Consider the following 21,596-nt stretch of genomic DNA (forward strand, 5'->3'; position numbering starts at 1 on the left):
GGGTTGCCATGCCCTCCTCCAGGGGATCTTCCTGACCCAGGAATGGACCCCACCTCTCTTATGGCTCCTTCACTGGCAGGTGGATTCTTTACCACTAGCGCCATCTGGGAACTCATACTTACATGCATACATACATAGACATACAATTGCTTATTTACTTACTTAGTTACACAGTACTCATTGTTCATACAGCTGTTCAGTGACACGTGTCCTGTGGCCTGTCGTCCTCCCCTTTAGGTCTTTCACCTCAAAGATGAAAAAGGAACAGTCTCATGTAGAGCTTAGAATTGAGCGGCCTCATTCGGAACCCGAAGGATGAGGGAACCTTGTTGCCTCACCGGCTTCTTTACACGGCTACACACATCCCGTCCCTGAGTCAGTAGGACCGCCTAGGTCTGGGGAAGGAATTTGACGACGTACCCGGAACTGTTTCCAAGGTTTCCTCGGGTTCTGGCGGTGGTACGGCTGCGGGTCCTGGGAGCCAAGGCAACGGAGAATTTTCCCAGGCTCGCGCGAGCGCCCCCTTCACCCACGGATTCAGGGACCCAGCAATAGCGATGGCTCCGGTGTCTGGCTCCCGCAGCCCGGAGTGGGAGGCCTCGAGCTCCGGGGGGAAGCGTCGCAGTTCTTCGAAGAGCCCTAAGCCTAGCAAATCCTCTCGCTCCCCGCGCGGCCGCCGCTCTCGCTCGCGCTCTTGCTCTCGGTCCGGAGACCGGAATGGCCTCAGCCATCAGCTGAGTGGCTCCAGCCAAGGCTCCCGAAACCAGTCCTACCGTTCGCGCTCGCGGTCACGCTCTCGAGAGCGGCCCTCCGCACCTCGCGGTGCCCCTTTCGCTTCTGCCTCCTCGTCCGCCTATTATGGCGGCTACTCACGCCCCTACGGGAGCGACAAGCCGTGGCCTAGCCTCCTGGACAAGGAGAGGGAGGAGAGCTTGCGGCAGAAGTGAGTGAGACGAACGCACTTTCTTTCGCAAGCCCACCAGCCTTTAGAGTCCGATTTATCGTTCATTCCGCACCCGACTATTCGCATTTCGCTCTCTCTCCGTGACTTGCGCGCGTTTTCATCCCTTCCTTCAGTTCACCCACGATAACGCCTTATTCATCTCTTTCCATCGTTAGGTTTTTCGCTCATCCTCTGGCCCCTTCATCTAATGCCCTGGTCTCCCTCCTGCTACCCCTTCCAGCCTCCTGGCTTGTTGCGGGCATGGTCAAGAGCCTCGGACCTGCCGGAATTACAGCATTAACTTGGGTGTGTCGTTGTCATTAGTGATCACGTTTTCATTCCCCAGTAGACTGAGCCCTTGGAAGAGCCCAGTTTATTGATCACAAAATTTACAGTGCGGAGCACTTTGTAGGTGCGCAACCATTGCTTGTTGAATGATCAAACAGGTTTGAGACAATAGGATAAGTGAGTGGAGTTGTTTTGCAGCGACTTGGGAAAGGTTGAGATTTAAGGTTTAAATTGGAGGGGAGGAGAATCTGAAACAAGATGTTTGACTAAATGTAGGAAAAAATGATCTGCTAAACTGTAAGGTTGGACTACATTGAGAAAGATCTTAAGCAGTCTCAATCTTGACCATGAAAAATGAGGTCAGATTGAGATCAGATCTCCTTTAATGATAGTGAGTATTGGAGAGGAAAATGAATAAGGAAAAAGGAAAAGAATTATAATTACTGTTTTGTAAGCTTTAATTTTTATTACTTAAAATAATCGAAGTATAGTAGATATTCAATGTTTTTAAGTTACCTGTGTACAATAATATAGTGATTCACTTTTTTTTATTGATTCACTGTTTTTAAAGGTTATACTTCATTTATAGCAATTATGTGCTTTGTAAATCTTAATATCTAATGCTTATTGAGTGTTAAATTGTGTGTCAGGCACTGTACTGATCATACTGTATGTGTTTAAAAATACAAGAAATTAAAAAATGTTAACAGGCATTGAGGGGCAGGTTAAGGTTTCAACAGTAGGGAGATAGCTTGAGTTTTTTCCTTCCAAAAGTGGGAGGCACTAAAGCCTAGTGATTAAAAGGACAGGCTCCAGAATCAGACTGCCTGAGTCTGAAGCCCTCCTTTGTTACTTAATACTTGTGTGACTTTGGGCAAGTTACTTAACCTCTCTGAGTTCCATCTCTTCCCCGTGTAAAAGGGAAAAATTAGCACAAAAGCTTTTTAGAGATGTAATGATTTAGTGCCTGAAACACAATAAATTGCCCTTAAGTGTTAGCTGTTAGTGTTTTGTGCATGGGAACAGAAACAGTAAAAACAGTCCTGAGTTAGGTTGGAGACCGACTTCTCCAAATTAAAATTTCCAGAAAGTTACCCCTAGGCCGTGTCCATCAAAAAGCATCCAGTTTCCATACTAGACATTCCTCACCAAAAGATGTCAGAATTCCTTGGATGAAATTTGCATTTCTACATTTAGAAGATAAATAATTTTAAAGTATCCATGAAGTCGGATGGCAGGAGGGATAAGAACTTTACTGCTTGGTCTTTTTAGCCTGTCAAACATTCTTCATCCGGTATGTATGTATTCAAAGTTTAGCTATAAGTGTGTCCTCTGTTAGACTTTATGTTACTTCAAGTAGGAAACCTGAGTCTGACTCTGCACAATTATGCCTTTTCCCCTGAATAAGGAAGAAAAAAATAATTTGTTTTAAAAAATCAAAAGGATTTTATTTCTCTAATAAGGTTCTTTTTTTAAACAAGTGGAGTCACAGCAGCTGAAGTTTGAAGAAGTAAACCTTAGTTTTTGTTGTGTATTGTTTGTGTGTTTATAAGGAATATCGAAAATTAAGAGAAGAAATCACAAACATAAAATAATTTTGTCTTCCAAGGGTAGATAGAGAATTTACTCCTTTTTGAAAAAAGAATTAGGGGAAAAACAGAAAACAAATGCTATATCTCACTGAGTAAAGTTTTGTCAAATAAAGTTTTTTACTTTCAGAGCTCCCTTTATTTTCTACTTCTAATGCTTCATTTTTATTTTCTTCATTAATTCCTGACTTTTTGAAAACGAAGGTTTGACCTTGTCCAAAGTAGAGAATTCTCTTTACTTTCATAAGGATACATAAACAAATGAAGTTGTTTCCAAATGTAAGACCATTTTTGTCACATATTGCAGAAGATGAAATGAGCAGTTGGGAGTTGTGTGATGCATGTACTGGAATGACACACTGGACAGCCTCCCAGGCTGAATCTCTGGCCAGGCCTATCTGGCTGTCTGTAGTTTGTACTATTTGATAGAACATCAGATACATCAGAACATTAGATCCTAATGTTGAGTTAGATACTAATGTTGAGCTTACTTTAAAAAAAAAATTTTTGGCCACCTCTTGTGGCATGCAGGATCTTAGTACCTGAACCAGGGATCAAACCTGTATCACCTGCAGTGGTAGCACAGTGTCTTAAACACTGGACTGGCAGGGAAGTTCCTGAGTTTAAACCAAGTTTTATTAGTTTAAAATGTAGAGGGAAAACAGGACTTAACTGGACCCCTTTGAATCTTATAATACATTTAGGAAACAGTTTACCTGCCTATCTCTTCTAGGAGACTAAGTGAGAGAGAGAGGATTGGAGAATTGGGAGCTCCTGAAGTGTGGGGACTTTCTCCAAAGAATCCAGAACCAGAGTAAGTGATTAAAAAATACATCTTTTATATGGCAGAAACCAACACAATATTGTAAAGCAATTATCCTTCAATTAATAAAAATTTTAAATATATATACATATATAGTTTAAATGCAACATTTGTTTAAATCCAGAGTCTATGGTCAAAATTTTTGTTAAGTGAAGAACTTGAACTACAGCTCTTTTTTTCCCTCTTTCTTGTGATTTATGCTGTTCTGTGCCTTGAGTTTTAAAAACATTAAACATACCTTAGGATTAAAACATGCTCCTAGTGGGTTTTAGCATGCTAATTGTTCTCTTTAAATTATAATTCATGGGATGCGAATTTCCTATTCATAGAAGGCTTCAGTGTTGAAACAAATACATTAATATTATTTTGAATTATTTTTTCTCAATCCAGTAACTGATTAAATGTCAGACATTAGCATTACAAAGTTTTTAAAAATGAATATACTGAGTCAGTATTATTAAAGGCCTAATGCTTTTTTCTTTTCCTTATTTTTTTTTTCCTCTGTGTTGTCATTGTTCAGTCATGTCCAGCTCTTTGCAACCCTATGGACTGTGGCTTTTCTCTCTTTGGTGCCATTCAGAAGCTGCATCTACCCTCTGCTCTATTTCTGTGTTTTCTTGAGACAAGGTGCTTGACTGGTAAACCTGTAGTTTGCGACAGGGTGATAAAGCATTATTATCTGAAAGTTCTTTTTTCTTCTTAAAAAATTGTTATTTTTTCTCCACCCCCTATTATTTTTTGAGATATACTTGACATACAATATTAGTTTCAGGCATGTTATAACATGATGATTCAATATTTGTATATATTGCAAAATGATCACCATAGTAAGTCTAGTTAGCATCTGTCACCATATATAGTTATAAACATTTTTTTCTTGTGATGAGAACTTCTAAGATTTACTTTCTTATCAACTGTCAGATATGCAACACAGCATTATTAACTGCAGTCGCCATGCTGTACATCACATCCCCATGACTTACTTATTTTATAACTGGAAGTTTGTACTTCTTGATCCCCATCATGTGTTTTACCCATGCCCTGCCCCCACCTTCTGTGCTCTGGCAACCATCAGTCTGTTCTCTGTATCTGTGGTGTGGTGGTTTTTTGTTTTTTAGATTTCACATATAAGTGAGATCATGTGTTATCTTTCTCTGTTTGACATTTCATTTAGCAAATGCCCTCACAGGCTGTCCATGTTGTTGAAAATGGCAAGCTTCATTCTTTTTTAAAGATAAATAATATTCTGTTGTGGGGTATGCATGTGTGTTTCTCATAGTTCTTTTGTCCATTCATACATTCATGGGTATTTGGTTGTTTTAACATTTTGGCTATTGTAAGTAATGCTGCAGTGAGCATGAGAGTCCAGATATCTCTTTAAGATACTGATTTCAGTTCCATCAGATATATATCCAGAAATGAGATTGTTAGGTGATATGGAAGTTCAGTTTTTAATTTCTTGAAGAACCTCCATTCTGAATTCTATAATAGCTGTACCATTTTACATTCTCACTAACCGAGTTTACATTCTCACTAACCGAGTGTAAGTGTTCCCTCTTTTCCATATTCTCACTAACAGTTGTTATCTTTTGTCTTTTTGGTAACATTCATCCAAACAGGTGTGAAGTGATATCTCATTGTGGTTTTCATTTGCATTTCCCCAATGATTAATGATGTTGAACATCTCTTCATTACCTATTGGCCATCTGTGTGTCTTCTTTGAAAAAATGTCTATTCAGATCCCCTGCCTGTTTGTAAAATTACATCATTTTTTGGTTTTTGGGTTTTTTTTAATATTAATCCCTTCTTGGATATGATTTGCCAAGTGGTTTCTCTCATTCAGTCCATGCTGCAGTCCCCAGGGTTGCAAAGAGTCAGATACAACTGAGCGACTGAACAACATTCAGTAGGTTGCCTTTAACACTCTTCTGATTCTTACTACCATTTTCTTTAAATTCAGCTCTGATGAACATACACCAGTAGAGGATGAAGAGCCAAAGAAAAGCACCAGTTCAGCTTCTACTTCAGAAGGTATTTTTTTAATTGAGAGCTTTTTTATTGAGAAATTTTTAAAAATACATTTATAAATAGTTAAACATTAGACTTTACTTTTACTCAAATTGCCTGTCATCATTTCCTTTTCAGTATTTCAAATACAATAAAATCGATACTCAGAAATACTTCTGATACTTGTATATGTATGGCTGAGTCCCTTTGCTGTTCACCTGAAACTATCACAGCATTGTCAATCGGCTATACCCCAGTACAAAATAAGTTTTTAAAAAAAATTTTTTAATTTATAAGTAATTTTTATTTGTATTTTATGTAGAAGAAAAGAAGAAGAAGAAGAAGTCTAGTCATTCAAAAGAAAGAGCCAAGAAAAGGAGGAAGAAAAAATCATCCAAAAGAAAACACAAGAAGTATTCTGATGATAGTGACAGCGACTCTGATTCTGACACAGACTCCAGTGGTAAGAAAGCCAATATCATTCTGCCCGCCTTGCTTCAAAACTAGTTTTACTTCTTAAAGTTTATTTTACTTTTATTTATTTTTGGCTGTGCTGGATCTTCGTTCTTACATGGGGGCTTTCTCTAGTTGTGGCAAGTGGAGGCTATTGTTCGTTGCGGTACACAGGCTTCTCATTGCAGTGGCTTCTCTTGTTGTGGAGCTCAGGCTCTAGAGCATGCAGGCTCAGTGGTTGTGGCGCATGGACTTAGTTGTTCCCTGGCACGTGGGATTTTCCTGGACCAGGGATTGAACCCTTTTCCCCTGCATTGGCAGGCGGATTCTTAACCACTGGACCACCAAGGAAGTCCAAAGCTTATGCTAGAAAAAGGTTCTTTAAAATAATAACCAGGAGTTTTGAACATGCACTGACTTTGTGTTGGGCACCCTGCTAAGTGCCTGATAGGCAGTATTGCTGTTTAATCCACACAGTCACTGTTGGACACATCTTAGAGTTGGGGAGACAGAGGACCTGAGCAGGTTATAAGTATCGCTCATATCCAAGGTCACACAGTTGGGATTCAGAGCTAAGTGGTGTGACTCCAGAGTGGTTGTGTGTAGCTGCACAAGGCATGTGGCACCGAACCAGGTTGGGGTCAGTCTGTGAGATGTGTGGTGCCAAACCAGGCCATAGGGGGCTGCATCAGCCCAGTGGAGCATCTCTTTTGTGAGGTTCTCTCACTCAGCGGTCAGCTTTGTGTGATTTTCAAAGAGGCACAACATAGGGGACCCTTCAGGCCAGCAGTTGATTTCTAGAAGACACTTCCTGTGGGGTTGCATCACAACAAAGCCGTCTTTTGGTGCCCTCCCATGGCTGGTGATTGACAGAGGGTGCCTCCTCTGAGGTCACATTTCTGTGGATTTCTCATCACAGGTACCCTGTCACTCTCCTGCAGCGTCCTGTGTGTCCTGAGAGTGACTTTCATCTCCTCATATTGCACATCCTTTCTCCTGACTCTGCCATGTGGTACAGAATCCAGCTGCCTACAGTGCCAGTCTCTCCTTGCATGCGGCTTGGCCTACTCACTGCATGGATGAACGTGCATTACTTTTGTAATAAGACTGACTTAGAAAGAATTAGCTTAAGAGTCACTTTTTCACAGTCAACCATTCCTCACCCACCCTCTCCAAACCAGCCTGATGGTGATACTCCTCTGTGCGCCCAGAACACTGCCCCCTACTTCCCTGTCACTCGGATTCTACTGACCCCCTTCCCTCTGTCTGTTCCACTAGACTGAGCTCCTGGAAAGCATCCCCCCAAACACACACATCATGAAGATACTCAAACATCCAGAAAAGTGAAGGGAGTAGTGTCATTAATGCCATATACATTGCTTGTCACTCAGGTGTACCATCTGTTAGCATTTTGACATGTTTGCTTCAAATATGGATTTTTGTTGTTGTTGAGATATTCGAGGTAAATTACAAATATCACACTGCCACCCTAAATATCTTTGTGTCCATCTTTAAACAATAAGGACATTTTCCTATCTAATCACAATACTATTATCTCATGCAATCAAGTTAGTAATAATACCCTATAGAACCAAATGCTTAGTGCAACTTTAATTTCTGTGTCCCTCATTCCTTGTACATTTCCTAACAGTAGATGTTTGAATGAATTAAATTCTCTGTAACAACAAATAGAAGAGTTATAAGGTATTTATCTACTCAAAAGTATTAAGGTTTTAGAGTTAAAATTTTTTTAAATTGTAATATGCTTTAATTTGCAGATGAAGATACAAAAAGGAGAGCAAAGAAAGCCAAGAAAAAGGAAAAGAAGAAGAAACGCAGATCGTTGGTTTTTTTCTTTAATTTTTATTATGGAAAATTTCAAAAATATATACAATTATATAAAATAGTATAATGGACTTCTATGTAACCATCACTCAGCTTGAACAATTATCAGCTTATTGACAGTCTCTGCTGTCCACCCCCACTGTTATTTTGAAACCGGTCCCAGATATCATTTCATCCATAAAGCTGCAAGTTTCTCTGAAAGATAGGCATTCTTTAAAAAAAAAAGCACAATACTATTAATCCACATAAAATATTTAATATTAATTCTTCATTCAGATCTCAGCAGTTTTTTGAATAGTTTCCTCAAATTAGAATCTAAACAATGTACATGAATTGTGATTGGTTGATAGGTCTTTTTCATCTCTTTAAATAGATAACTTTCCCTTCCCTTTTTGTTCCTGCAGTTTAGTTCTAGAGGAAACAATATCATTTGCCCTGGAGAGTTTCCTGCAGTGTGGATTTTGCTGGTTGTATTCTTATGGTGTCCTTTTAACATGCTTTTGGTCTTTTATATTTCCTGTAGATTGGTAGTTAGGTCTAGACACTTGATAAGCTTCAGATTTGAGTTTTTGGTAGGAGTACTTCATAAGTAGTACTGTGTACTTCCAGCAGGAGGCAGATAATGTCTGGTCATCTCATTTTGACATATTAACCTGCATCAATAGTCTTTGTTTAGGTCCCTTCATTAGTGATTGCAAAATGATTCTTCATTTATTAGGTAAAATAATTATATATGAGAAGCCTACCATCATTAACTGTTTGGTTACCCTGGAGTATAGTTGGTATAGGAAGGGTGGAATAATTGCTTACTTGTTTTATGAGTTTTCAAAATAATGAGTTGAGGTTTTTTGATGTTTTTATCATTATGAGCCCAAGGATTCAAACATATTTGATGTATTTTAATCCATTATACTGAAAATTACTGATGTTCAAATTGATAAGTGCTGTTTTCTTAAACTGCTTTATTTCTGCTATCTTTCTAAAACATGAGAACTATATTTTATTGTTCCCTTGAAAGTGAAAGTGTTTGTCGCTCAGTCTTATCTGATTCTTTGCGACCCCATGGACTGTAGCCCGCCAGGCTCCTCTGTCCATGGAATTCTCCGGGCAAGAGTACTGGATTGGGTTGCCATTCCCTTCTCCAGGGGATCGTCCCAACCCTGGAATTGAACCTGGGTCTCCTGCATTGCAGGCGGATTCTTTACTATCTGAGCCAGCTTATAGTGAAACATGATTTGGTTAAATAAGTTAAAATTTTTAATACAAATTCTTCTCTAACACATTTGAATAAGCTGAGCATCCAAATCATTTCAATCAGTCTTTCATTGCCTTGAAAAAGTAAGATGCCCTTTAGCCTGGGAATATTAAATCAATTTATATCAAATTATAATCAATGCAGGAAGAAATACAAGAAAAAGAAGTCTAAGAAGAGCAGAAAAGATTCCAGTGACTCAAGTTCTAAAGAGTCCCAAGAAGAGTTTCTGGAGAATCCCTGGAAGGATCGATCAAGTAGGTTCTTCTGATAGACTTTGATTTCAGAACAAATAAAACACTGAATTAACTGATTAGTCGAAATGTGAATATGTTTCTGAATATCTTTTCCTGCAGAACCTGAAGAACCCTCAGATTTGATTGGCCCAGAGGCTCCCAAAACACTTACCTCTCAAGATGATAAACCTCTGAAGTAAGTAAGAGCATGTTTATAATCTCTAAAGTGCCTTCCCAAAAGTATGGTCCTAACTTACTCTTCCAAGTATATATTTCACTACTCCCTTATTTAGACCCAAAGTTTCTGTGCACTTTTACCTTACTTCTTCCTCCAACATGCCTTCCCTTCTTTTCCTAGTCCTGGTTTCTTCACTAACCCCAATTCCTTCCTGTTAAAATCCTTAACATTTCTCAAAGCCCCTCAAAGGAGAGGCATGTGCTGGTTCCCAATACCTTCCTTCCACAGGTAGGTGTGATTCCTACCCCTCTTTAATTCTTTAGTACTCACAGCATTTTATTTTGTGCATTGTAATATATATTCTACATTGTGTTAGTGTTATATCCTTATTAATACATAAATTCCACAAGAACAGAGATTATTTTTACTGTATATTACAAGCTTTGAGTTTAATAGATACTCACGAAGAATTTAGTGAATGGAATGAAGGGGTGGTAGTTTTTGTTTTTTGTTTTTAAAATTTTTTCTTCAAGTGTATTAGGTCTTAGTTGTAGCATTTGGGGTTTAGTTCCCTGACCAGGTATCAAACCCAGGCCCCCTGCACTGGGAACGTGGAGTCTTAGCTATTGGACCACCAGGGAAGTTCCAGGATGGTAGTTTTCAAAGTCCCCTTGAATGAAAGTTAATAGAGAACTGTTACTGTATAGCATTATTATTGGCTATAAGTCTAAAAAATATGTTAATTTGAGATATATTATTTCTCTACTTTGTATTTAAAGGGAAAAGGAATTCACTGGAGGCAGAAGCAATAAAGACAACAGCTGTAGGGAAAACTGATCCATAATTGTAAACCATGAATACATGCTCACTAACATCAGTCCTTTTATTCTTCCAAAGTATCTGCATTTCTGGGTTAGTAATATAGGTCACAGTGCAGTGTTCCCTAATTAAATTAAGATAATTTACATAAGGCTTCCCAGCATGCTGCCCAGCAACTGTTATTCCTACTGTTTTCTGAGAGAAATGTTTTTTGTGCTTTCTTTTATAATGAACCTTTTCTTAATTCTATATTACTTTGTAGCTATGGCCATGCTCTGTTACCCGGTGAAGGTGCAGCTATGGCTGAATATGTAAAAGCTGGAAAACGTATCCCACGAAGAGGTGAAATTGGCTTGACAAGTGAAGAAATTGCGTCATTTGAATGTTCAGGCTATGTAATGAGTGGCAGCAGGTATGTTCTTGGCAATGAGGTCAGTTTCCTTTATAACTACCAAAATTATATTTTGGTGATAGATTTTCATTAAGTGCCCATTTCTAATGAAAGGTAGAGTATAGATGTTGGTTTGTTATTGGTTTTATTGGTATAAATATAGTTGTCTAAAATTCCAAGTAGGTATGCAACTCAGTTGTATCTCCAGCTTCAAAGAATTAGGCTTTCCAGTGTCCTTTTCTAGTTCATAGTTTGATACAGATAGTTTATCTTCTGGAGGAGATAGTTAAATTCAGTTACTTATCAGTGCCCCATGAGCAGTGTGGCCTTCTGGTAGTTAAGAAAGCATTTTCATAAGACAGTAAAAGTTTCTGAGTGTGCCTCTAGTTCTCTGTGGAGAACGTGAACTCTCTAGTCCTCTGGACACTTGAGAATGAAGAATGAAAAAGGATATGACAGAGGTCAGTTTCAGCGTGAGAAAAGGAATATAAAATGGGGAAGAAAAAACAAAATACCAGGAAGAACAAGGAGAGTGAACTAATAGTGTTTCAATACCAAGATCAAGCTGAATTTTAAAACTTCATAAACTTTTAAAAGTGGGCATATATTTGCACGACCCCTGAAGCATCTTCAGAATCTTGGAATTCTGAGGACTGACATTTGAAAACATTATATCTAAGAACCAATAAGACAAGAAAAAGAAATGAGAGGCACAAGAATTGGAACAAAGGATGTAACGCTGTCACTTTTTGTGAATGATAGAAAATCCTGGACTTCCCTGGTGGTCCAGGGGTTTAAGAATCCACCCTGCAATGCAGGGAACATGGGTTTAATCTCTGATCTGGGAAGATTCCACATGACTTGGGGCAACTAAGCCTATGCACCACAGATACAGAGCCCGAGCTCTAGAACCTGGGAACTGCAACTACTGAAGCCCGAGAGCCTAGAGCCTGTGCTTCACAATGAGAGAGGCCACCACAATGAGAAGGCTAAGCACCAGAGAAAGCCCACGTGCAGCAACGAAGACCCAGCACAGCCCAAAATAAAATAATTAACTTAAAGAAAATCCTAAGGAATCCTCAGATGAATTATAAATAACAGGAATGTTTAACAAATGGTTAGATATAAAGTCAATATACAAAAATCAATTGCATTTCTGTGTACCAGCAACAAACAACTAGAAAATATAATTAAATGAGAGGAAAACATTTATAACAGTATCATCAGAGAATATGAAGGACTTAGGAGTAAATCTTAACAAAAGAAGTCTAAGATCTTTACAGGCAAAACTATAAAACACTGAGACATTTACTAAGACCTAAATAAATGGAGGGATACCATGTTCATGAATAGGAAGGCAACACTATAGAGTTATCAGTTCTTGCAAAATTAAAATGTTAGACTAAAGGGCCAAGAGCAGCCATCTCATTTCTGAAGAAGAGCAAGAAGGTGATTTTTCCTACTGATATGAGGGCTTATTATGAATCATGCAGCACTTCACTTCAGAAAGAGTGTGGAAACAAATGAACTGTTCAGAGGAATAAAATACAGAGCCTGGTAGAGTTATGCATGTATGGAACTTCATTACATGAAAGAGCTGCTTTCTCCAATCAGTGGGGAAAGAAGGAACTAGGCAGTAAATGGAGCAGGAAGAAAATGGTCACCTGTATGGAGAAAAATGTAAGTAGAACCCTTTATCACTATATTTACAGCCTGAGCTACCAGGGAAGTCTAGAACCCTTTATCACTATATTTAAAAGTCAGTGCAGCTAGGTTATGGACTTAAATGTCAAAAACAACTTCATTATGCTTACTATAGAATATGAACAGTTATCTATTAGATCTTGGGGTGGGGAAGTATTTCTTAAAGAAGACCAAAAAATGCACCAACCACACAATAATATATTAATAACTTTACCTGAGGTAAAAGCAAGAACTTTTGTTCATCAGAAAAGACAAGTTCCAAGCTGGGATAAGATCTTGTAATACACAAAAGTGATAAAGAGTTAGTACTGAGAGTATTTAAAGAATTTCTGTAAACAAAAGGAAAGTGAGAAAAATGACACAGGCATTTGTCAGAAGAAAAAAATATAGGGCTACACATAAAAAGATGTTCATGATCTTGATTGGATCATGAACTCCTTATTGCCAGCTTCAGACTTAAATTGAAGAAAGTGGGGAAAACCACTAGACCATTCAGGTATGACCTAAATCAAATCCCTTATGACTATATAGTGGAAGTAAGAAATAGATTTAAGGGACTAGATCTGATACACAGAGAGCCTGATGAACTATGGACGGAGGTTTGTGACATTGTACAGGAGACAGGGATCAAGACCATCCCCATGGAAAAGAAATGCAAAAAAGCAAAATGGCTGTCTGAGGAGGCCTTACAGATAGCTGTGAAAAGAAGAGAAGTGAGAAGCAAAGGAGAAAAGGAAAGATATACCCATTTGAATGCAGAGTTCCAAAGAATAGCAAGGAGAGATAAGAAAGCCTTCCTCAGCGATCAATGCAAAGAAATAGAGGAAAACAATAGAAAGGGAAAGACTAGGGATCTCTTCAAGAAAATTAGAGATACCAAGGGAACATTTCATGCAAAGATGGGTTCAATAAAGGACAGAAATGGTATGGACCTAACAGAAGCAGAAGATATTAAGAAGCGGTGCAAGAATACACAGAACTGTACGAAAAAGATCTTCACAACCCAGATTATCATGATGGTCTGATCACTCACACTCAGCTAGAGCCAGACATCCTGGAATGTGAAGTCAAGTGGGCCTTAGGAGCATCACTATGAACAGAGCTAGTGGAGGTGATGGAATTCCAGTTGAGGTATTTCAAATCCTAAAAAATGATGCTGTGAAAGTGCTGCACTCAATATGTCAGCAAATTTGGAAAACTCAGCAGTGGTCACAGGACTGGAAAAGGTCAGTTTTCATTCCAATCCCTAAGAAAGGCAATGCCAAAGAATGCTCAAACTACCACACAATTGCACTCATCTCACACACTAGTAAAGTAATGCTCAAAATTCTCCACACCGGGCTTCAGCAATTCGTGAACCGTGAACTTCCAGATGTTCAAGCTGGTTTTAGAAAAGGCAGAGGAACCAGAGATCAAATTGCCAACATCCTCTGGATCATCAAAACAGCAAGAGAGTTCCAGAAAAACATCTATTTCTCCTTTATTGACTATGCCAAAGCCTTTGACTGTGTGGATCACAATAAACTGTGGAAAATTCTGAAAGAGATGGGAATACCAGTCCACCTGACCTGCCTCCTGAGAAACCTGTATGCAGGTCAGGAAGCAACAGTTAGAACTGGACATGGAACAACAGACTGGTTCCAAATCAGGAAAGGAGTACCTCAAGACTGTATATTGTCACCCTGCTTATTTAACTTATATGCAGAGTACATCATGAGAAATGCTGGGCTGGATGAAGCACAAGCTGGAATCAAGATTGCTGGGAGAAATATCAGTAACCTCAGAGATGCAGATGACACCACCCTTAAGGCAGAAAGTGAAGAAGAACTAAAGAGCCTCTTGATGAAAGTGAAAGAGGAGAGTGAAAAAGTTGGCTTAAAGCTCAGCATTCAGAAAACTAAGATCATGGCATCTGGTCCCATCACTTCATGGCAAATAGATGGGGAAACAGTGGCAGACTTTATTTTTCTGGGCTCCAAAATCACTGCAGATGGTGATTGCATCTATGAAATTAAAAGACGCTTACTCCTTGGAAGAAAAGTTGTGACCAACCTAGACAGCATATTAAAAAGTAGAGACATTACTCTGTCAACAAAGGTCCGTCTAGTCAAGGCTATGGTTTTTCCAGTGGTCATGTATGGACGTGAGAGTTGGACTATAAAGAAAGCTGAGCACAGAAGGATTGATGCTTTTGAACTGTGGTGTTGGAGAAGACTCTTGAGAGTCCTTTGGACTGCAAGGAGATCCAACCAGTTCATCCTAAAGGAGATCAGTCCTGAATGTTCATTGGAAGGACTGATGTTGAAGCTGAAACTCCAATAATTTGGCCACCTGATGTGAACAGCTGACTCATTTGAGAAAACCCTGATGCTGGGAAAGATTGAGGGCAGGAGGAGTAGGGGACGACAGAGGATGAGATGGTTGGATGGCATCACTGACTCAATGGACATGGGTTTGGGTAGACTCCGGCAGTTTGTGATGGATAGGAGGCCTGGCGTGCTGCAGTTCATGGGGTCGCAAAGAGTCGGACATAACTGAGTAACAGAACTGAACTGAACTGAAAAAGATGTTCATTATCATTGGAAATGGAAATCAACTTATGGACATATGGTTTTACACCCATTCAATAGAAGTTCAAAGTTCTAATAACTGCAAGCATTTGATAAGATGTGTGTCTATATGATCTCTTAAGTATTGCTAGTGGTGGTATACATTAGAAAACAGTCTGATGTTATCTTGGAAAGTTGAGCATTCACGTATTTTATGACCAAGCAATTCCATACCTGTACCCAAGAGGATCTTTCCCATGTACTGGGAGATGTGTATATGGATGTTTACCACAGCATCATTCATCTAGCACTTTCTGTTCCAGATCAGTTCCTCTCCTCACTGTACCCTGAGCAACCTAAGTACATTGTCATCTCCTTGACTCCTTGACCTGCCACTCCCCCACCTTCACACTAACCTGAAATGAGTCTCCCCTCTTCACCTTACTCAGTTTGCTCTGTTTTTCTAGGCATAGTTCAAGCTTTCTATAATTGATTGTGTAGGTTTGCGTACATACACATAAAAGCAGCAGGTTTTCGTGAAGTTTTTCTTCTAAATAAGCAGACCTTTTGAAGACGATCTAAGAGTTTCCTTCTGCCTCAGAGCCTATACTTTCCTGATTTGGCTCTTGGTCTAAAATCCCTTATTTCTTTTCTGTGAGCTGCTACTGGATTCTAAGGAAGTTAAATCCACCCACAAAACATCCAAAATTCAGTTGTAGATTTAAACCTAGTTTTTTTGGTTATAGGATAAATTAGAACTCTGAAGAAGTTCCACCAGCTAGATGACAACTTAAATTTTATCTGTCCTACTATCAAGTCTGCATACTACTTAGGAAGTTTAATAATTTGCCTGTTTGCTTGTCTTACTAGAAACAACAGAACTAGATTTATACCCTTAGAATTTGAAATTAATAACTTCACTCTATTGACAGAACCTCAGAGATCATTATTTACATACTAGAAATTAATCAAAGGACATGTCAGCGGATAAAATGAATGATCCTTGGAAAATCTAGAGAAAGTTTCTATTTGTCAGCATTTTAAATTGACCACTCTGTATTAGGAAAGGATTAGTGAGGAAACACTATGAGAATAACTACTGAGAAATTAAGCCAAAAATACAATTATCTCCAGGCATCGCCGAATGGAAGCTGTGCGTCTGCGAAAAGAAAACCAGATCTATAGTGCTGATGAGAAGAGAGCCCTTGCATCCTTTAACCAAGAAGAGAGACGAAAGAGAGAAAACAAGATCTTGGCCAGTTTTCGAGAGATGGTATACAGGAAAACTAAAGGGAAAGAGGACAAATAAGGATTTTCTGATTGTTCATCAGACGTTTTTAACAACAAAAAAGAAAGTTTGGGTTCCATATATACACACACAAAAAGATTATGATCTGAAAAAGCTTTACAGTGCTACTGTGCCTTCTATTTAATTCTTTCAGTCCTATTAAAAAAAGCTGCGTATTGATATAACTTTAGCAAGCTCTTTGGGTTATTTTGGATTAACCAAAACAACTTTCTGGTTTAAAAATCCAAATCATGAGTGAAATTCTACTGTGTTGGGGGAGGAGACATTGAGAGAAAATGCTGGTGAAATGAGGAACTGAACTCTTACATTATGGGACAGTGCTGCCACGAGTTCTACATGATGCCCACCCCAACTGAACTTGTGGGAAGTTATCATTCCTCTATGTTGAATGTCATAAAGGGACTTGATAGAAACATACAGGAGGCCACTTTTGTTAACAGAAAGAAGGCATGGCTGAAAAAAAGAAAATCTAGAATTTGAAGATTGACTTGTATATTACAATATGTTGTCTGCTCTGGAAATAATGTATTTTGATTTTAGTCCCTACCTCCACCCCCAAACCAACCAACAAACCAAACAGCAAACTAACCCACAGACTTACTGAATTGAAAATATGAACATTAGGTTTAAAATTCTTAACAGGTTACTTAAGAATGGCTCTTTCAAATATAAAATATTGGGAAGTCTGTTCTGTAAATGGAAGTACATTATTTCCATCTGAACTGTGTTTAGATCATCATTTGAACACTGTAAATGAATAGGAATCAATAATAATCAGGAGTTTAATAAGGAAAAATACAGTGAATTGTTGCTTTAACTTCATGTGTCATAAGGATGAAGATAATGTGATATTAAAAATGTTTTTAACTCTGTACTTCATGTAACATGCAGATTTCATTTTATTTTTTTTTCATTTATTTTTATTAGTTGGAGGATAATTATTTTAATATTGTAGTGGTTTTTGCATACATTGACATGAATCAGCCATGGATTTACATGTGTTCCCCATCCTGAACCCCCCTCCTACCCCCCTCCCCATCCCATCCCTCTGGGTCATCCCAGTGCACCAGCTCCGAGCACTTGTCTCATGCATCCAACCTGGACTGGTGATCTGTTTCACACTTGATAATATACATGTTTCGATGCTGTTCTCTCAGATCATCCCACCCTCGCCTTCTCCCATAGAGTCCAAAAGTCTGTTCTGTACATCTGTGTCTCTTTTTCTGTCTTGCATATGGAGTTATTGTTATCATCTTTCTAAATTCCATATATATGTGTTAGTATACTGTATTGGTGTTTATCTTTCTGACTCTCTTCACTCTGTATAATGGGCTCCAGCTTTAGCCATCTCATTAGAACTGATTCAAATGTATTCTTTTTAATGGTTCAGTAATATTCCATTGTGTATATGTATAACAACTTTCTTATCCATTCGTCTGCTGATGGCCATCTAGGTTGCTTCCATGTCCTGGCTATTATAAACAGTGCTGTGATGAACATTGGGGTACACGTGTCGCTTTCAGTTCTGGTTTCCTCGGTGTGTATGCCCAGTAGTGGGATTGCTGGGTCATATGGCAGTTCTATTTCCAGTTTTTTAAGGAATCTCCACACAATTCTCCATAGTGGCTGTACTAGTTTGCATTCCCACCAATAGTGTAAGAGGGTTCCCTTTTCTCCACACCCTCTCCAGCATTTATTGCTTGTAGACTTTTGGATAGCAGCCATTCTGACTGGCGTGAAATGGTACCTCATTGTAGTTTTGATTTGCATTTCCCTGATAATGAGTGATGTTGAGCATGTTGAGGTTTTCTATGTAGAGGATCATGTCATCTGCAAACAGTGAGAGTTTTACTTCTTCTTTTCCTATCTGGATTCCTTTTATTTCTTTTTCTGCTCTGATTGCTGTGGCCAAAACTTGCAAAACTATGTTGACTAGTAGTGGTGAGAGTGGGCACCCTTGTCCTGTTTCTGACTTTAGGGGAAATGCTTTCAATTTTTCACCATTGAGGATAATGTTTGCTGTGGGTTTGTCATATAGAGCTTTTATTATGCTGAGGTATGTTCCTTCTATGCCTGCTTTCTGGAGAGTTTTTATCATAAATGGATGTTTAATTTTGTCAAAGGCTTTCTCTGCATCTGTTGAGATAATCATATGGTTTTTATCTTTCAATTTGTTAATGTAGTGTATTACATTGATTGATTTGCAGATATTGAAGAATCTTTGCATTCCTGGGATAAAGCCCACTTGGTCATGATGTATGATCTTTTTAAGATGTTGTTGGATTCTGTTTGCTAGGATTTTGTTAAGGATTTTTGTATCTATGTTCATCAGTGATATTGGCCTGTAGTTTTCTTTTTTTGTGGCATCTTTGTCAGGTTTTGGTATTAGGATGATGGTGGCCTCATAGAATGAGTTTGGAAGTTTGCCTTCTTCTGCAATATTCTGGAAGAGTTTGAGTAAGGTAGGTGTTAGCTCTTCTCTAAATTTTTGGTAGAATTCAGTTGTGAAGCCATCTGGTCCTGGGCTTTTGTTTGCTGGAAGATTTCTGATTACAGTTTCAATTTCCTTGCTTGTGATGGGTCTGTTAAGATCTTCTATTTCTTCCTGGTTCAGTTTTGGAAAGTTACACTTTTCTAAGAATTTGTCCATTTCTTCCAAGTTGTCCATTTTATTGGCATAGAGCTGCTGGTAGTAGTCTCTTATGATCCTTTGTATTTCAGAGTTGTCTGTTGTGATCTCTCCATTTTCATTTCTAATTTTGTTGATTTGGTTCTTCTCCCTTTGTTTCTTAATGAGTTTGGCTAACGATTTGTCAATTTTATTTACCTTTTCAAAAAACCAGCTTTTAGCTTTGTTGATTTTTGCTATGGTCTCTTTTGTTTCTTTTGCATTTATTTCTGCCCTAATTTTTTAAGATTTCTTTCCTTCTACTAACCCTGGGGTTCTTCATTTCTTCCTTCTCTAATTGCTTTAGGTGTAGAGTTAGGTTATTTATTTGACTTTTTTCTTGTTTCTTGAGGTAAGCCTGTAATGCTATGAACCTTCCCGTTAGCACTGCTTTTACAGTGTCCCATAGGTTTTGGGTTGTTGTGTTTTCATTTTCATTTGTTTATATGCATATTTTGATTTCTTTTTTGATTTCTTCTATGAGCAGATTTCATTTTAAACATTCTTAAACTTTTCAGTTTATTTTTTACATCTGTCATTCAGGTTAACTTCTCACTTTATCACTTTTTTATGGCTATTATTGACTTTTGACTTTGGGAAAAATGAAAAATTCTGGGACTATGAAATCATGATCTTTTTTTTTCTTCCCTCCTTTTGTTCAAGTTTAGTTGTTAAGACATAGGAGGGAAGCAGGAAGGGGATAGTAGAAGTTTTGGCTGTTTTTGTTAAGGTTGTTTTGAACTGCATTATTATGTGCCTAAGATAAGTTTAAATTATCTGAATGATAGGGAATTTCAGGTTCTGTTGTTATAAAATGCCCTCTCTCCTTATACGCTAACTTCCCAGATGACTCAGATGGTAAAGAGTCTGCCTGCAATGCAAAAGACCTGGGTTCGATCCCTGGGTCAGGACGATCCTCTGGAGAAGGGAATGGCAAGCCACTCCAGTATTATATTAGTTGAAAGTTTTTTTTTTAAGTTTTAAAACAAAACAGTGAAAGTATACTTGATATACTTTATTAAAGTATAGATTAAAAATTTACTACTTAACATATATTCTAGGAAAATGTCTACCTTTAACCCAGCTAATGAACTAAACAGCCAGTTGGCACGTGGCAACATTTATGATGACTGAATTTGAAGTGATTGTGATTTATCATCTTTGTTGCCTAGCCTAATATATCTATTATTTCCGAAAGTTGAAACTAGGTCCCAAATTTGTGAGTCATAATCTGTCCATTTCCCTGTGTGATAAAATGTAAATTTTTATTTCCCATCTAAAAATTTTATTCTCAGGAATTCCCCCAATAGTGCAGTGGTGAGGACTCTGTGCTTTCACTGCCGAGGGCCCAAGTGCAATCCCTTGTCAGAGAACTGAGATGCCACAAATGTGCAAAAGGGGGCCACATTTTTTAAAAATTTTTTTCTCTAAGAACATTAGTTTTTGTTACTCGTTCCTAGAGACTGAATTGGATTGTTCTCTGATTTTCATTCAGTAGGCAAGGTAGTTTAAATGCAACAGTTGTTAAAAACTTTTTATTTTGTATTGGGCTATAGCTGATTAACAATATCATGATAGTTTCAGGTGGACCGCAAAGGGGCTCAGCCATACATAAACATTCTTCCCCACCAAATTCCCCTCCCATCCAGCCTGCCACATAACATTGAGCAGAGTTCCCTGTGCTATATGGTAGTCCTTGTTGGTTATCCATTATTAAATATAGCAGTGTATATGTGTCAATTCCAAACTCCCTAACCCTTCCCCCCACCCTTCCCCCTAAATGTAACAAGTTTTGTGATATGTGAATATTATGGATTTCCATTGGATTCTCCTGTCTCCTCTACAGAGTAGATACTCAATAAATGCTTATTGAGTAAATGAAAGAAAATATATTAATTTATTTCAGAAATTTATCATATCTTTCATTAAGATTTTTTCAGTAAAGATCTGCCAAATAGCAGCTTCGGTAGCATATTCTTTGGGAAAGAGGAGGGAAGAATAAAAGGGCTCAGAGTATTTTATTTTCAGCCCATTAGAGTTACTGCTTCAAGCTGTGTTTTAGTCACCTGAGCCATAAGTTAAATGGGAGGGCTGTTGTAATTGAAATATACTTTTTTGTTCTCCAAGGAGACTTACCTGGTTCTCCCACCTTCTCACCTGTTGCTCTGATAAGATTTTCCCTCCTTTTCAATTTATTTCACAAATGTAACAGTTGAAGAAGAAGAAAGAAAAATTATCCACAGTTTTACCCCATCAATTGTCTTTAGTATTCTGTGTTCCTTTCAAGTGCTTGTCTACATAAATATGTATTCTGATATACCTATAAGTAATCACTCGTAATTTTGTCTTGTGTTTTAAGATCTTGCAGCCAGGCAAGACAGCTTCACAGGGACGGTAGGAACAAGTGATCTGGTGTGAGGGTGGAAGAAGGCCAGAAATAGTAAGGGTGGTGATTGAACCTTCCCTGTTTCATCAAGCCAATCCTCAAGCCACCCTAGTGCCATCACAGTTGCAGTGGGCAGCATGCCCAGTTGCAGAGTTT

General features: G+C 38.4%; 1 protein-coding gene across 2 annotated transcripts; it reads left to right on the top strand.

Moving 5' to 3' along the window:
- The first annotated feature begins 442 nt into the window (after window positions 1-442).
- Window positions 443-21,380, top strand: NKAP (NFKB activating protein). 2 transcript variants are annotated; one of them, XM_065915418.1, is made up of 9 exons: window positions 443-943; window positions 3,554-3,634; window positions 5,604-5,674; window positions 5,973-6,113; window positions 7,882-7,945; window positions 9,348-9,457; window positions 9,557-9,632; window positions 10,696-10,845; window positions 16,212-21,380. In XM_065915418.1, exons 1-9 carry the CDS (start codon window positions 558-560, stop codon window positions 16,384-16,386), a joined length of 1,254 nt encoding a protein of 417 aa, XP_065771490.1. In that variant the 5' UTR covers window positions 443-557; the 3' UTR covers window positions 16,387-21,380. The 2 variants fall into 2 exon arrangements, with proteins under 2 accessions (XP_065771490.1, XP_065771491.1); XM_065915419.1 differs by having other exon boundaries at window positions 5,976-6,113.
- Window positions 21,381-21,596: the final 216 nt, after the last annotated feature.

Source organism: Muntiacus reevesi, chromosome X (genome assembly GCF_963930625.1).
Source record: "Muntiacus reevesi chromosome X, mMunRee1.1, whole genome shotgun sequence".
Lineage (NCBI taxonomy): Eukaryota > Metazoa > Chordata > Mammalia > Artiodactyla > Cervidae > Muntiacus > Muntiacus reevesi.